The sequence below is a fragment of the Xiphophorus hellerii genome, chromosome 11, assembly GCF_003331165.1.
Source record: "Xiphophorus hellerii strain 12219 chromosome 11, Xiphophorus_hellerii-4.1, whole genome shotgun sequence".
Lineage (NCBI taxonomy): Eukaryota > Metazoa > Chordata > Actinopteri > Cyprinodontiformes > Poeciliidae > Xiphophorus > Xiphophorus hellerii.
In genome coordinates, this window is record NC_045682.1 from 5,029,453 (window position 1) to 5,045,536 (window position 16,084).

Consider the following 16,084-nt stretch of genomic DNA (forward strand, 5'->3'; position numbering starts at 1 on the left):
AAGAGAACATTTGCCAAATGTTCCTGTAATCAAGTTGTTTTATTGATGAAAGCCAAAGAGACAGAATAGCAGACATTTCTTTTTCTGATCTAAATCTAGATGCACAAGAAAACAGCATCAGCTGTGAGTTCTTGCTAGTTTCAGATTCTTCTTTGAATCACAAGAAAGAAAACAGTAAGTTCAGTTCACTTCAGTCTCAGCTGATTTAAAGAACATTTGTTCTGCAGAACAGTGGAAGAGAGACCTGAACATCTGAATACATCAATACAAATATTAAAGTCAAACTATTAGAGGCAAGAGAAGTTCAGAGTTTCATGTGGATAAATATTTCTGTCATAAGAATGAAAGGAAACATCAGCAGTGATTTCCTTTATGGCTGGTGGAACACAGTCAAAAATAAACCAGGAATTAAAGAGAAACAAAACAATAAACCCTGATCAACAATCAGAGAGAAGAAAGAAAATCTATCTGGGTTTACAGAACTGTGCAGAGGATACTGTACTAACATAAACTCCAGCCAGCAGCGGCCGAGTGAATTTGGTCTGGACTCTGTGGAGGAGAGTCATTGTTTCAGAGACGCTGTAGAAGGACAGAAGACCTGCTCTGTGATCCAGGTAAACTCCGACTCTGGAGGAAACTGGACCTGAGACGGAGGTCCAGATGCTGTTGTGACTAAAACTAGAACTGCTATGGGAACAAGTTAATACCCAAGATTTGTCATTATATCCAAAGCCACTCATATTCCCCCCTTCTCTGCTGATATTCTTGTATGCTACTGCTACACGAACTAGTTCTCCGCTCCACTCCACCTCCCAGTAACAACGTCCAGTCAGACTCTCTCTACTCAGAACCTGAGACCAATCAGTGAATCTGTCTGAATGACTAGTATAAGACTGACGCTGATTCATCCATGTCACCTTCCTGTTCCCCTCTGATAGTCCCAAACATGGGAATGCTGTGTTTGGATCCAGAGTGAGTTCACATGAGTATCTTAAGAATCCAGCTCTGCTCTTTGGTTCTGATCCTGGTTGTGACAACAGAACATCCACCTCAGTGACCATCAGTGAGATGTTTGTCCATGAGAGTCTCAGGATGTCCTGTAGTTTGTCTCTGAGCTCTGACACAGCTGCTGTTACCTTCTCAAAGTATCCTAGAGGAAGATATTCTAAGTTGGAGAATTTGATAGGTGTACTGAGTGCTGGCAGTGAGGGATAGTTGAGGAGAAACTGGTTGTGATCCTCTGTGTGTGAGAGCTGCTCCAGCTCAGTGTCTTTCCTCTTCAGCTCAGTGATCTCCTGCTCCAGCTTCTCCTGAACATCTTTGACTCGACTCACTTCAGTTTCCTGCTGGGATCTGATCTGCTGCTTCACCTCAGAGCTTCTTTTCTGGAGGAGACGGATCAGCTCAGTGAAGGTCTTCTCACTGTCCTCCACTGTTTTATTAGCAGAGTGATTGATGGCCTCCACCTCCTGTTGAAGCAGCTTCACATCTTCCTCTCTGTCCTGGATTCTCTGCTGGATGTTTCCTCGTCTCTCCTCCAGCTCTCTCTGCCTCTCAGTCCTTTCTGTTGCTGCTGAGACTATGTCATGGCCTTTATGTTCCTCCGTTAAACAGAGACTGCAGACACACTTCTGATCAGTGCGGCAGAAGATCTCCAACAACTTATCGTGCTTAGAGCAGATGTTCTCCTGGAGGTTCTTGTTCGGCTCCACCAGCTTGTGTTTCTTAAATGTAACTGAATCATAATGAGGCTGAAGGTGTTTCTCACAGAAAGAGGCCAGACAGATTAAACAGGAGGTGATGGCTTTCAGCTTCCTCCCAATGCAGAAATCACAGGCCACATCTTCAGGTCCAGCATAGCAGTGATCAGCAGCAGCAGCTTGGAGTGCAGTCTTCTTCAGCTGCTCTACTAAAGCTGCTAGCACGGTGTTCTTCTTTAGCACAGGCCTCGGTATGAATGTCTCCCTGCACTGAGGGCAGCTGTGGATTCGTTTCCGATCCTCTTCATTCCAGTGGATTTTAATACAGTTCATACAGTAATTGTGTCCACAGGGAATAGTTGCCGGATCCTTCAGTAGATCCAGACAGATCGAACAGGACAAAGTTTCTTGGTCCATCTGATTCTGCTCCATTTCGTCTCTCTGTCACAGTGACTGTGTGAGTTTCACTTTCTGAAACAGAAACCGGTTTGAGCTCTGATCTGAAAATCACGTCAGTGCAGAGAGGCAGCAACCAATCAGCTTCCACCTTCAGCAGACTTTGGTTCCACCCAGATTCAAGGTGTGTTTGAGGAGGAAGTAGATGGAGGAATGTCAGGCTTTGATTCCACAAAGAATTTAAAGTAAAGTCTAAATGGTTTGGCAAGAATTTTCTGTTCAAAACATCAAAGTCAGCAAATCTCACAACTTTAAAATGTAATCTAATCTCTGCAGGCATTCATATAGCACCTGTGCACAATCTGTGTTTCTGCATTGCTGTGACAGACAGACTCAGAAAATGAAAGGAGTGGGTGAGAGGTGTCTGTTGAGTTTTTGCAGGTGTAGTGATGGACTCTGACCTGACACTTCAGAGAAATAAAAAGACAATTACAAAGTCGTCTTCTATCACTCTGAATCCAAGATTAAAGAACAAATGTCCCAGAAAGATCTAGAGAAACTCATCCAGGTATTTATCTTTAGTCACATTGATCACTGCAGCAGTGTCTTCATTGGTCTTCCTAAAAAAAAAAACTCAGACAGCTGCAGCTGATCCAGAGTGCTGCTGATCATGTTCTGACTAAAACCAGGGAAATAGATCACATCACCCAGTTCTAAATCCTCCCACAGTCTAATCCCTGTAGCTCAGATAATAGACTTCAAAATACTGTTATTAGTTTAATTTAATTTTAATTTAATTGGTTTATTTGGTAGGGACAGACATACAGCGACATAGACAAACTGAACAAAACAGCAGTCCCATGTTTACGTCATAGTGCAATAGCAACAGCTAATTCGCAGCACTTGTCCCTAGATGGGCTTTAAAAAATAAAAAAAAAACTCTAAAAGTTAAAGTAATAATCGAACAAACAAATCGCTATATGGCTTAGCACCACCATATATACAAGAAGCGATTGGAACACTTGATTCTGATCATTTGGATGGGTGAGCAAATACTTTTGGCAATATAGTGTATTTGATTTGTATTTGCTTGATGATTTTTGATTATGGCATTTGACAAAATATAATGGTTTTTTTTGCGTGTTTCATAATTGGTGACTATGATGCTTTTACAATGCAAAGCACTGTGAACTTCATTGTTACTTAAATGTGCTTTCCGAATAAACTTGACGTGACTTTTAGCCTGGCGTGTACCAGTGAGCCGCGCGAACAGCATGGATCATTTTTTAGTAAGTGTGACCTGAACCCAAGGTTGGGTCCCATCCCTCAGCGATCCTGAATGGAGCAGCAGCCAGGCCGCCGGGAAATGACCCGGTGTTCCCGATGTCCAGTCCACCACTGAATATGATGCATCAAAAGTCTAAACGTCAAAAAGCCCGGTCAGGAGAGGCCGGTTGAGCAAAGTGCTACAGAAACCAAGTTAAATGATCCAGATGGAGCTTGTTTGTCCATTAGGACTGGGAGGAGTCCTCAGTGTTTACGTGACGGCTAATAAAGTCTGTGTGGCTATTTGAAATTATGAAGAGTTAGTGCAAATAAAATCCTCACAACTGACTGAATTTCCCACAGATTTAACACCTTTTGGTTTGTTTCAAAGATCAGACTTCTATCTCCAGATCTGAGGGTTTGCTTTGCTAATGCATGTGTGTTTTCACTAAGGCACATTACAGTTATTGTGATATCAGCATCGTAAATACAAACATATACAATTTTTAAATTCAGCACCAGGCTGAATTTACAATGAAACCAATATGTATTGTTAATATCAGACATTGCAGAAGGTATGTATGGGTTCAATCTAAAACTCTCAATTCAGCTTCATAGGAAGCTGCTAGTGATTATAAAGGTGTGTAAAGATAGCATAGAGCTTATTAGAGTCACACTGCAGGGACTTCAGGTTACTGAAGGCAGTAACTGGACAACAGGAGACAGTGGAAAGGAAAGTGGATTGAAAAGGTGGATATAAGCTTTTCTAACAGAGTGAAAAAGTATTTTGACAGAAACGTTTGCCGCTGAAAACGGAAAACGCTCTACCAGACATGTCGACTTCAATCCTAACTGAAGACGTGAGAGTACAAAGGTTTTGATGAGCATATTGAAACAGAAAGTTTCAAGCACATGGAGTTCTCATGCCTGCCAGTAGAGGTCGTCTGCACACACCAGCCCCAGGAAGGTGTCGATGCTGCAAGTTCCTCTGGGATCCACATACTTTCCATGCAGATCTGCTGGTAACAGTGTGCACCAAATGTCCTGCTAGTTGTCTTGTTTATGAAAATGACCAGTGCAAAGTAATCGGTGCCGTTTTTAGTTTGACATTTAGTTCAATCTGAGTGTAAAAGTTAAATAAAGGCCACATGTTCATGTTATGTAACAGGTACCATGTGACTGGCAGGATTTAATGGAGCTTTTTTTGGATAATCCAGACTTCAGTGAGGGGATTACCTGTTATTTAGATCATTTATTGGTATAAGGCTTTGGGTAAAAATATCTACACTTTACTTTCTTACCAATAAATTCATATGAACAGTAATTAGAGAATTATTCAACAAAGATTTGATCAACCTAAAGCCAAACTGAAAGAAGATCAAAAAGTGTTTACATTTTTACAAAACTTGTTCTTTCTCACAACACAAATTTATATTATTTACATCATTAGGATAAAAAATGATGTAAAACACTTTTTTTTTTTACAATTTAACTGAATAAATAGCATAAATTGCTAAAAAAATAGAGACTGACATTAGCTTCCTCCCAAAACCTTTTTTCACTTTGCAAATGGAAAAATAAACACTTACTTTTATTGTGTAATTTAATTTTGAATGTTTTCAGCAGATCTAAATCCAGACTGAAATCTTTTATTCATTCCTTGTGCTACTGGCCCTTTGAATAACACAAACAGCATCTTACTTTCAGGCATATCTACTGGTATAATAAGCAGTTTGACCCCACAGCATGATGGCACCTCCACTATGCTGAACAACCACAATCACTGATCATTTTCCACTACGATTTTGTGGTTTTGGTTATTTTGTAACCGACTTTTTCCAGTATGAAATTGAATCAAATATCAGTGGTGATTTCATACCAACTTTGTGTCAGTTTGTACTCTCTCTTAATTTCTCCATATTTAGACTTGTGTAACATCAAGTGCTGTCACTTTGTTCAGCGAGGTGCGTCTCCTTTGATGGGCTCTTGGTTTGAATAGAGCATGTGTGTTTGGATGAAGGGTGTGAAATTCACTGACCACTGAGTCAGGATGGCAAACCTGACTGTTGGCGTAACGCCACCATTTAAGGACCTATGAACTGTCTGAGAATTTATTTTTAATGCTCTGAGTGCCCTAATGTGATCAGGTAGTTATTAGCCAACAAGTACTGTAGGTCATGCCATCAGAGTCACTTCATGTTATTGTTGGGTCATTGTTGCAGATGACAGGGATATCAGAAAAGAACAACAATAAACTCAAAAAGCCCAAAACATCAGTGACAAAAAGCTACTTGTTTACTTTTTATTCCAATCAAAATACTTCACATATTAAAAATAAATGCCTTTTTATTACACACGTACAAAACCGTGTTTCCTAGAAACGTAACGTACATTTTCCTGACAAACAGCAAATCGGAAAAATGAATTATTTTATAGCAACATGAGCTATTAGCAATAGCTGACATTTGAAAAAGATGAACACAAGCAAGTTGTACGTTTACTACAATCCTCAGCACCCTGTGTCAATACTTCATCCAGGCAGCAGCACAGCATATTATTACTCAGAGTGATGTATGCAGCAATACTTTACTAAAAAGATCTAAAGACCGAGGAATTACTTTCATCTAAAATAAATTAACTTACCATGACTGCCTGAAATCTCAACAAAAAGTTTTGAAAATAATAGAAACACTTTTGGTGGAATCAAAGCTGTCATAAAATGCTCTTTTCCTTATTTATTCATCTATAAAAGAAAAGAAAAATACAACTTTTGTGAATAATTCATTTAAAACAAAGATAATTAAACAACATTCAAGTGCTGTCGGATATATAAAAATATTTCACAGTATCAGCCATTTTTAGAAAGGCAGGCAGGTGGGTAGGCAGAGTACAGCCATCTGTTTCTGTGGCTTTTATTCTACATCGTTTTGAGTAACTTACATTTTGATCAAATATTTAGTAAATATTTGCACACTGTGGTTGGAATAAACAGAAAACTCATCGTCAGAGGGCGTGCTAACTTTTTACAGCGTCTGTAGATGGACTTTATTGACCCTTTAAGAGAAACTGTCACCAAATATTGACCTGGCTGCATTTAGCTGGAGTGTTCATACATTCTTAGAAATGTTCGTCAGCACTTTGTGCAGGAATACGGGTTCACTGTATTGCATAGAGAGCATAAATGCTATTAATAGGACACTTATGGAGCCATTTGATGCATATAAAACATGCGATTAAACGTTACTGTGGTCTGTTAAGAGTGAGGCATTAACATTTTGCAGTGCATTTTCAAAACCTCCATGCATTTGGATTGCTGGTTTTAGGAAATATGTAATTATTTAATTAAAATAAGCAAAATAACTAAACAATATTCCAACAAAATTAGTTCGCTCATATAATTATATAACACAATAACCATTTTTCTCTAAGGCAGTGGTTCCCAAAGATTTTCTGGGCCCCCCTATGGATTACAATAAAATCCCCCCCAAAAAAGAAACAAAACAAAAAAAAATCAACTGGGCGCACACATCGTTGAACCAGACATAAACCTAAACACATATTTTGTTTTCAAACTCCATTTATGTTTATTTCAAATTTCAGGTTGCAACAAAACAAACTACAAACCATCTTTATAGTGAAACAATTTTGTGTAACTGTTTTTTTTTTGTTTTTTTTTTTTCATTCATCCATACGGCGTCCCCCGGCAATGGCACTGCGCCCCTCCTAGGGGGCGCGCCCCACACTTTGGGAACCACTGCTCTAAGGAATGTAATAAACTGGAGTTTTATTGTTGGGACTTTGAGTTGGCATACAAACAGACAGATTAGATTTGTATTGTTGAGGACCCAATGGTGTTGTGAAAAGACTAAATAAGGCTAAAAGAGAAATGCCCCCCAAAAAAGAAACAAAACAAAACAAACAAAACGTTTGAGAACAGTTTCGTATTCAAGAGAAAAAATGATCAAAGTGTAAGAAATGGTTTGTGTTTTTAGCTAACTGTTAGCTAACTTTGAAGTAGCTAACAATTCAAACCAATTATGCCATAATTTTATTAGCTAACCTACATGTATATATCTGGATTATTCAGAAATTGTCCAGCAGGGCAGGCAGCCTACATAAATTTCCTATTAATCGAATGTATATACTTTTAGCGCTGCTCTAAACCCAAGTACAGTAATAGTTAGCTAACCTTAGCAGGATTGCTAGCTATGAATATGTTTAAAACAACTGAGTCTGATAAAAACTTTAGTCAGATTTTAAAATGGTTAAAGGCTGTAAATACAAGAGAAGTGAGTTTTATTATATTTAAAGACCTTCCTAAATTTAGCACCACCAATGCTAATCGTATGTGGAAAAATAATCCCAGACATACGCAATCAAAACAGAACTTTTACATTTTATATGAAATACAGTTTTTTCTATGGAATTTTTAATGATAGGCATAATATTAACTTCAATGCATCAGCCATATTGGATTATGTTGAACAGTTATGTTATTTTTGGTCACTATTGAGTTTTTAGTCGTCACTAAAACATAGCATGTTTTAAATCTAACTCTTCATCTGCTGGTTCATTGTTGCTTCTCATAAATGACGTGGTGAGAGCAAAAGTTTCTGTCTGTTCATGTTCAGATTTGTTAAAGTCACGGAGGTGGCAAAAATGGTTCTAGAGCATAAATTTTCCAAAAGGGTTTTTCCCTAATCAGTGATGCTTCACCAATCTAGTCCTGTTGCACGTCCCCATAAGTCACAGAGAAGAGTCTTAATCATCCAGAATTGTTCTCCCACTTAAATAAAACAAAAATCTACTGCGTCTTCTCTTTCTGTGGAACGGAGCCGTCTGTCTCAGCGGGACCCTTTCCAGAACGAAACGGGACGATCTTCTCGAACAGGAGGATGCAGCTCGCCATGCCTGCAGGCACACAGCAGCCTACGTTTTAACGCAGCCTGTGTGCTCAATATGAAGCTAAAACACAAATTAAAACACTAAGAAAGAGGAGGAATCAGATGAAAACAGGATCATTACCCAACGTTGGACCCAGCCAGTAGATAAAGCAGTACTCCAGGTAGGTGTGGCCACTGCAGGGGAACTGAACAGAGAAAGCCAGGGCTGGATTAAAAATGGCTCCAGAGATACTCCCACCTGCACAAAAAAAAAAAGAAAGGGACAAAATAAACAAAAGCACATAAATATGCTCTTTAAATCCAAACTTGCTGAAACCAAACAGTTATCCATGTTTAGCAAAAGTAAATAAAAAAAATGATGCAATTCCATGAAGAATTATTATTCATTAAAGACGATGTTTAAGTGAACAAAGATCACATTTAAAGTTCCTCAAAACTTCATTCTAGGGTCAGGTGGTAACTAAAAGGTGAAGCTAGCATCCTAGCTCAGATTATAGAGTATAAACACATATATAACCACACTAATACTCATTTTACCTGAACATTAATCTGTTGCTAAATCAGCCTGTTACCAGAATGGTGTGTTCACTGTCAAATCAAGACAGATTAATTGTTTTGTGGTCTTATTTTCTGTAAGCTACTTCATTGTCTTTAAAAGTCTTTGTGAGAAGATGAATAAATAAAAGACCTGCTAAGTCACAGATCCCAGAACCAGAACTAAACAAAACAAAGTTTCTCCGATACTCAGTGGAACAAACTCCATAAAAACCCAAGACGTGGAGAAACTGTTCAAAAGGAATGAAAACAATTCCGATCTCTGCAGCGTTCCTTTAAAGACGCTTCGTCATTTAATCCATAATACGTTCTGCTTATCGGTTTTAAATTTGAGATTATTTTCAGTTTTCCGTGTTGTTCTTTCACGACATTTCTTGTTTTGTACGCAAACCGTGCTGACCAAATAAATCCGCCTTTAAAACTTGGACTTTACAAATGCTGTTGGACAAAAGAGTCACAATTACACTCTGTTCTCGGCACATTTGCTCTGCTTTTTAATTTTCTAAAATATTTTGAGCAAATCAAGCAACTGTCCATGCAGGCATTTGCACAATTTTACTCATTTCAAGTATCATTTCTGATGGTTTTGGCGCATGTCTGCCGTTTTCACTTTTTATGGCTGAAACAAACAATCAGAGTAATTGATTATTGAAATAATCGAAGATTTTAGTAATGATTAAAGTTAAGACTGTTAATGATTAAAGTTAAGACTATTAATGATTAAAGTTAAGACTATTAATGATTAAAGTTAAGACTTTCTAGTTAGCATTGGGAGAAGGCAGAGGAGCTCGAATTTTTTTCCACAATTATAGTGACAGTTTGAAAATATATAAAAAATAAATAAATAAAAGTTTTAAATACAAACTGTATGCATGACAAGTTGAGTAGAAGTTTGACTTAATTATTGCTCTGAATGTTTTTTTTGTCAGTATCCTCCAGTTAACATGAATAGATTTCTAAATTAGTTAACGATCATTTCAATAATCGATCAATCGTATCAACTTTAAGATAAAAAATAAATAAAACCAGGGATCTTTACGTGTTTGCATTACTTTTTTTTTCCGGTTCAACACACCTGTGTAAACCAAAGCGGTGATGACCGCAGCGAAGACGTGAACTCGGAGTTTCTCCTCCAGCTTGTGGATGTGCATGGCGGTGGCCTGCACCGCGAAAGCGCACGCCAGCTCCACGGCGGCAGCCTCCAGCACGGTCCCGCCGAGCGGGTCGATGCACCGGAACCCGAGCTTTTGGTGCTGGCGGTGCATATCCGACAGCCCCAGCGACCAAACGGAGGCTGCAAAGGACCGTGCGGCGACCGCGGCTCCCAGCTGGACGGCGATGAGGAGCGCCGCCGCTCTGCCGCTCGCCGCGCCGCGGCAGGCTCTCTCCAGAGCCGCAGCGGGATTACACGTCGCTTCCCTGAAAGTTGATAAGTGAACAACGGTGACGACATAAGTGAGGGTCAAGCTGATCGATAGGTCCAAGCGGACGGATTCCGCGAGCAGTTTGAGTTCCTGGGTGCAGCAGCAGAGCTGGAAGGTGGACGCCGCTTCCAGCAGGTAAATCCAGCAAACACCGGGGAGAAAACGCGCCGCAGCTCGGCGCGTCGCCTCGCAGAGCAGCACCGCGGCGGCCAGAACACCCAGCGAGACCCACAGGTCAGCCATGTCCGCGGTCCGGAGCCTTACAGGCGGGTTTATCCCGAGGATCGAGTCGCTGGTTGGACAGAGCGCAACTTTTTAAACTAGTTATCAGTGGCGGAGTGTCAAAGTCCGGGAGACCCACGTTGTCTCCGCTGCGTCAGTTTTTATCGTTAAACAGGAAACAGAATGACTCAACCTTCAAATTAAAGGCATGACCAACAATTTGACACGGCAATGTTTTAAACAATTATCCAAACCAAAATGTACTCTGATAGAAATATAAATGTGTTGGAAACATAACTTACAGACCTACTTTGGCTAAAAGTAAATATTTAAGTTGCTTTTATTATTTTTTAAGCAGTTTGATGCATCATCTTTTATTTTTCTCTATATCTATACATGTCTTGTGACTCCAGCAATGGGGTATTGTGAATAAAAAATTTAAAAAAAAATCAATACATACATTATATTTGCAATGTTATTATTGGTCTAATCTTGTTTTTGGACCGTTTTTCTTGATTGGTCACATTTTTTAACACTATTTGATCAAATGCTAGTTCATTTAATCTGAAAAAGGGAACTTCAGATCTTTAAATAGGTTTATTTTGCTGTTGGACCAATTTTCTTATAAGACAAAAAAAAAAAAAACCCAGGAATGTCCCAGTTAAATTTTTAAGAAAGATTTTTGTCTTTTTTACGTGGTTATGGTTACTCTATCCAACTGAAGGAAATAACTTCTGCTCTTTCTGTGAATAATCCAGTTATCCTTTTTTTGGTACTCTTTTCCAAATTTTCCAAATCATTACAATAAATAGACGACAACAAATTTGAGATTCAGTTCACTCAATTTAACCTTTTTGCAGGGCCGTGCAGAGACCTATGGAGGGGCTGGGGCTCAAATTTAAAAAAGGGGCACATTGAACAAAAACTCCGTACAACAACATAGCAACAACCCATATTAATCAAGAATCGAATTGGTTCCTACTATATCATTGCCATCATGTGGGGAAATGCAAAGCAAATCTAGTCTATATTTTCCCCAACAGGTATAAAGTTTCTGTTTCTGCTGCTGACAGTCCTGGAGATCTGAGCTGATCTGAGACTGTAGCTGTTAAACAGACCAGAGGAGAGAAGGTCAAAGGTTATGAAGTTATGAAATAAGCTAATTTGCTGCCATTTTACTAATTAAGCCCTAATAATATCTATTTAACCTCTAGAACAACCTGGCTGCAGACTGATTTATAGATCAAAAAGCTCAAAGGGGTTAACTCTATATAATAGTTTGATGTTAAACTTCTAGATCTAGAATTATAAGACTGGGATATCAAGGCAAAGAAAACTCAGTAGCTGCTGATAGGGGCCATTCAGGGGCCTCCAGACACTCAGGGGCCCCTAGAAATGGTTTAATTATAACACAGACCATAGATCTAAACATGTAGCATCATTTATAGAGAATGACAATGTTATTACATTTTATTTAATGCATTCAGCTGAGAAAATTAAATAGTACATTTAGGATTTAATTAGGACGTTTACTTTGTAAAGGTTTAAAGAATCATCTTGATAGTTTGATTGTTGTGTTACCATGGCTACAATATGGTGTAATCTTTGTGTTTGAATTGGGTTTGTTCACAAATACATCACAGCAAATAACCAATAATCAGTGATTGATTTTAAACTGGGCCAATAAACCTGGTCTCCTTCTCACAGATTCACCTGATCGATATTTAAACATGTTAGTGATGCTGAGGTTCTTAGTAGGACGGGTTCTGGAGGGATGGGGGGTTCTGTCTAAGGCCCCATATTACCTTGGGCCGGCCCTGGAGGAACAGCTGCTGCAATGCACATCTCTGGAATCTACCTGGAATCTACCTGGAATCTACCTGGAATCCCCTGGTGGCCCCTGTCAGTCCGCCGATGCTTTAGAGACATTTTGATTAATTTAATTGTGGCATGTTTGACTTTTTGCTGCGGTTCTAATTATTGCTACAATATTTTCTCTGATGTTTATTTCATAAACTCTAAATGGGCCGAATCTTCCTTTAACACTTGAGGTTCTGCAATAACTTCTATTTACAGCCGCGAACCTCCAGCCCAGATCCTGTCAGCAGCAGCTTTAACCTGCCTGGTAGAAACGTTAAGGAGAAGCAGAGCGAACAGAGAGCAGGTGGTACCAGGTGGTACCAGGTGGTACCAGGTGGTACCGGGGCTTTGATCTGCATTGTGACTTGCGGTGACAGTCGGTACCGTGTCTTATATCAGGATGTCTGATATAAATCAGATATTCTTTCTATCTGTTGGTGGACCGACTCAAGCTGCCTGTAGTGAACCGGGCTTTTAGCAGAATGATGAAGTTAAAGTCAGAAGTTTCTCTGCAGCCAAAACATTTCTGTGTTTATGGGCGAGGCGGGTTTTGTCCCGTTATAGTGAGGACGATTATAAAAATATAAATAGAAACAGTTTTTCTAACGTCAGACCTACGTTTTTATTCACAAACCAGTGTATGAAAAAATATTCTTGCCCATAATTTGATAGAGGACACAGATCCGCCTCCTCCTCACCATGGACCCGGAGTCTGAACAACATGGAGGCTCTGAGAGTCATTATTAGACTGAGGGCAGCCAGACTAGTTTATTTTTACTAAATTATTATATTTAGCTAAATATTATTGCTGAGGGGCACAAACAGGCCTTCTGACATACAGATTAAAAATAAAAATAAAAAAACTCAAAAAGGGCACTAGGGGCATCAAGGATAAAAAGGGCAGGGGCTGAAGCCCCCCTCACCCCCCCTCTGCACGTGCCTGCCTTTTTGTGTGTTTGCTTCAAGTTTTTATCTAAATAAACTCTAATTCTTCATCTTATTATTTGACCAATATTTTGAGGGGTAAAAATACACTTAAAGTCCAACAAAAAGATTCATAGAAAATAATTTACTCATCTATTTTTTTTTTTTACCCTTTAAAGTTCACTTATTGTATATGCATCCTTTATACGGGAGAAATCTGGACTTTACCTGGTTTTAGAGGCAAAACCAGAGCTGTAACCGTTGACCCGGTTTTATTTTGGCGGTTCAACCGGAAGTGCCGATGAATGCGATGGAAACACGGGTAGCTGGGTCTGTTTGGGTGCAACACTGGCGGTCAGGCTCAACGCGGGGCGAGAACATTCCTGCTCCAGCGGTTTGACAACTTTACTGAGAAAGAGACCAGCTGGAGGGAGAGCTGAGCTCTGTGGGTTAAAAAACAGAATAAACTAAAAGAAAATAAAAATTGTGTTGGTTAACAATGGAAGCTGCTGCAAATCCCCAGAGGTGGACAGAATAGCTAAAGCATGTACTCAAGCAAGAGTAGAAATACTTTCATATATTTGCATGAAAGTAAAACTTTTTTTTTCTTTTTTTTTAAAGGCTACACAACAGTTTGATCTTAACATCTGATTTAACTTGTGAAAAGGTAAATCAGACAGAAAAATTATATTTAGTTATGCAATTCTAGTCTTTAAAAATAACTATTATAATAATAAAAATCGAACTTTATTTTATGAGCACTTTTTAAAACAATCAAGTCTGAAGCCAGGACTTGCTGTATGTTCACGTTGGAACGGTGAAATACTCCCTGTAGCAAAATTTACCATTTATTGTTTACTTGACCTCCAAATGTTACAGCAGTGAGAAAGTGACTTTGGCGCAGAGCTAAGTAGTTTTACTGCATCTTAGCTTTTACCTTTATAGACATCAGTCAGTTTTTATCTGAAGTGTTAATATGGAGGATAGCTGTATATGAACCTTTAAAACAGGTGGACTTTCTGCTGGTTATGTAACAGTAATCTTGTTTTCACAGGGTCCAACTCTGAGGTGAACTTTGCACATCACACTCTGTGCTTTATAACGTTGCTATGTTCCTTTCTTCACTTATACTTTGACTCTGGGATTTTACTGCAGGTCTCATTCTTACTCAGCATTTTCTCCACGTTATGTTTTGCACTGAGCAACTTCATACCTTTAGATGTCGACATATTTTGCGTGTTTCTTTTTATTTATCTAATTGCATTTATTCTGTCTTCCATCTAGTTCAAACCAAACATCTGTTATTTAGGATCATGTTTTGAGATCTTTCATAGCAAAATGTTCTCCTACTCAAGCCATATACGCACCAACTACTTGGTCTGGGCTCCTTTTGCATAAATTTCATCAGTGTAATTAGCTTTTTGGTCACTCTCTTGAAAGGGTTTTGCTTCACAATCCTCTCCACACTTTTTCCTTCCACCAAACCTTCCACGAATATACCCAACAGACACACTGTGACCTTTTGTAAAGGGGTTTCACAATAAGCCAGGCAGTCTCCCCCATGGTCATTTAGGCCATAACATTACATTTCTGATTATATGTATAAATTAATCTTTATTTAATAAACAAAATATATCAGGATTTTTCATTAGCTGTATTTTAAAAAAGGAATTTGAGCATTTCAGATATTTAATCCAGGACTATATTTAACTGTGAGAGCAATGTTTCTGGACATATTTTAAGAAATTTATTAAATGAGTCACTGTTGGTATATAAAAAAAAAAAAACAAAAACAGAATATTTCACCAAAACGTCGTATCTCTTTAAAGAGGCTGACATCCAACTGGACTCAACTGATGGTGTGTTTGCATCACCTTGGCAACAGGTGGCGATGGATGACACCGAAGAGCAGGGTCACCAGCATGACTTATGTACATTTGCTAGAAAATCTCTAGTGCTTCCGCTTTATTTTCAAAATAAATCTAACAAAAATCTGCTTTGCTCTTTATATTTTCTATCTCGGCTACAGAGTTTCTCCAGATATGGCGGAAAAAATAGACGAGAAACTTAAATTCTGCTCTTAATAAACCAGCAGCGCCCACAGTACAGGCTCTGTTAGTGAACGCTTAAAACGGAGAGAGACATACATAATTATCTTATGTTACTATAAGCTAATTAAATGGAAAGAAATTGAAAGATCTTTCTATATTTGTTTTCCCGGGTCTGTTTCTGCTTTAGAAACGGAGTTTTTTGGGGTTTTTTTGTTTTTTTTTTACCACAACCCTCTTTAAAAAGTTATTAACTTTAGTTTGAAATAAAAATAATAATACGAGTCATTTTAGGTTCTTCTCACAGAACAAATGTGAAGAACAGAAATGTTCCGACTCAGAGAAACACAAATGATCAGGATCATAATTCGTATTGTGACTCTAGGGGGCGCTGTTTCTTCTTTATTACTTTCGTGTGTTTACCTGGCTAGAGTAAACGCAAAGTGTCACTATGTGAAGAAAACAACGTGATGTCCAGGTTAATTTCATAAAGTCCCTTTTATAACCAAACATTGCGGATGAAAGGGAGTGTTATTGCAGATTTTCGTGCATATCTGACTCGGTTCTGTTACTAGGCAACGCATCAGTTTGCTGTGAGGGTGATAAACATGGAGAAACATCCATCGATCGTTTATACCTACTTGTTCTACAAGTCTTTGAAGCCATCGCTGTGTGGAGAGTTTCTTACAATGTCTTATCATGATATGCACTGACACAGAAACCGTAACTAAATGATCCATTGACCAATTTAATGTTTTACCTTTGCAATTTTACTTTAACAAATC

The 16,084-nt window shown here is 38.7% G+C and overlaps 2 protein-coding genes across 2 annotated transcripts; both read right to left on the reverse strand.

The window, feature by feature from the left end:
* Positions 1-18: 18 nt before the first annotated feature.
* On the reverse strand, positions 19-2,220 carry LOC116727963 (tripartite motif-containing protein 16-like). The gene has a single exon (XM_032575668.1). The coding sequence runs from the start codon at positions 2,130-2,132 to the stop codon at positions 465-467; it is 1,668 nt and encodes a 555-aa protein (XP_032431559.1). The 5' UTR covers positions 2,133-2,220; the 3' UTR covers positions 19-464.
* A 3,430-nt stretch (positions 2,221-5,650) lies between these two features.
* Positions 5,651-10,815, reverse strand: LOC116727855 (aquaporin-11-like). The gene is made up of 3 exons (XM_032575506.1): positions 9,897-10,815; positions 8,388-8,504; positions 5,651-8,273 (listed from the first exon to the last, which is right to left on the reverse strand). Exons 1-3 carry the CDS (start codon positions 10,486-10,488, stop codon positions 8,167-8,169), a joined length of 816 nt encoding a protein of 271 aa, XP_032431397.1. The 5' UTR covers positions 10,489-10,815; the 3' UTR covers positions 5,651-8,166.
* Between the last annotated feature and the right edge of the window lie 5,269 nt (positions 10,816-16,084).

Bases quoted from the DNA above. Each gene is read 5' to 3' on its own strand.
- LOC116727963 (XM_032575668.1), bottom strand. From the start codon at position 2,132: ATGGAGCAGAATCAGATGGACCAAGAAACTTTGTCCTGTTCGATCTGT.
- LOC116727855 (XM_032575506.1), bottom strand. From the start codon at position 10,488: ATGGCTGACCTGTGGGTCTCGCTGGGTGTTCTGGCCGCCGCGGTGCTG. The intron at 8,505-9,896 runs GTGTGTTGAACC...TTTTTTGTGCAG, and splicing joins CACCGCTTTGGTTTACACAG to GTGGGAGTATCTCTGGAGCC. The intron at 8,274-8,387 runs GTAATGATCCTG...GTGTGCCTGCAG, and splicing joins CTGGCTGGGTCCAACGTTGG to GCATGGCGAGCTGCATCCTC.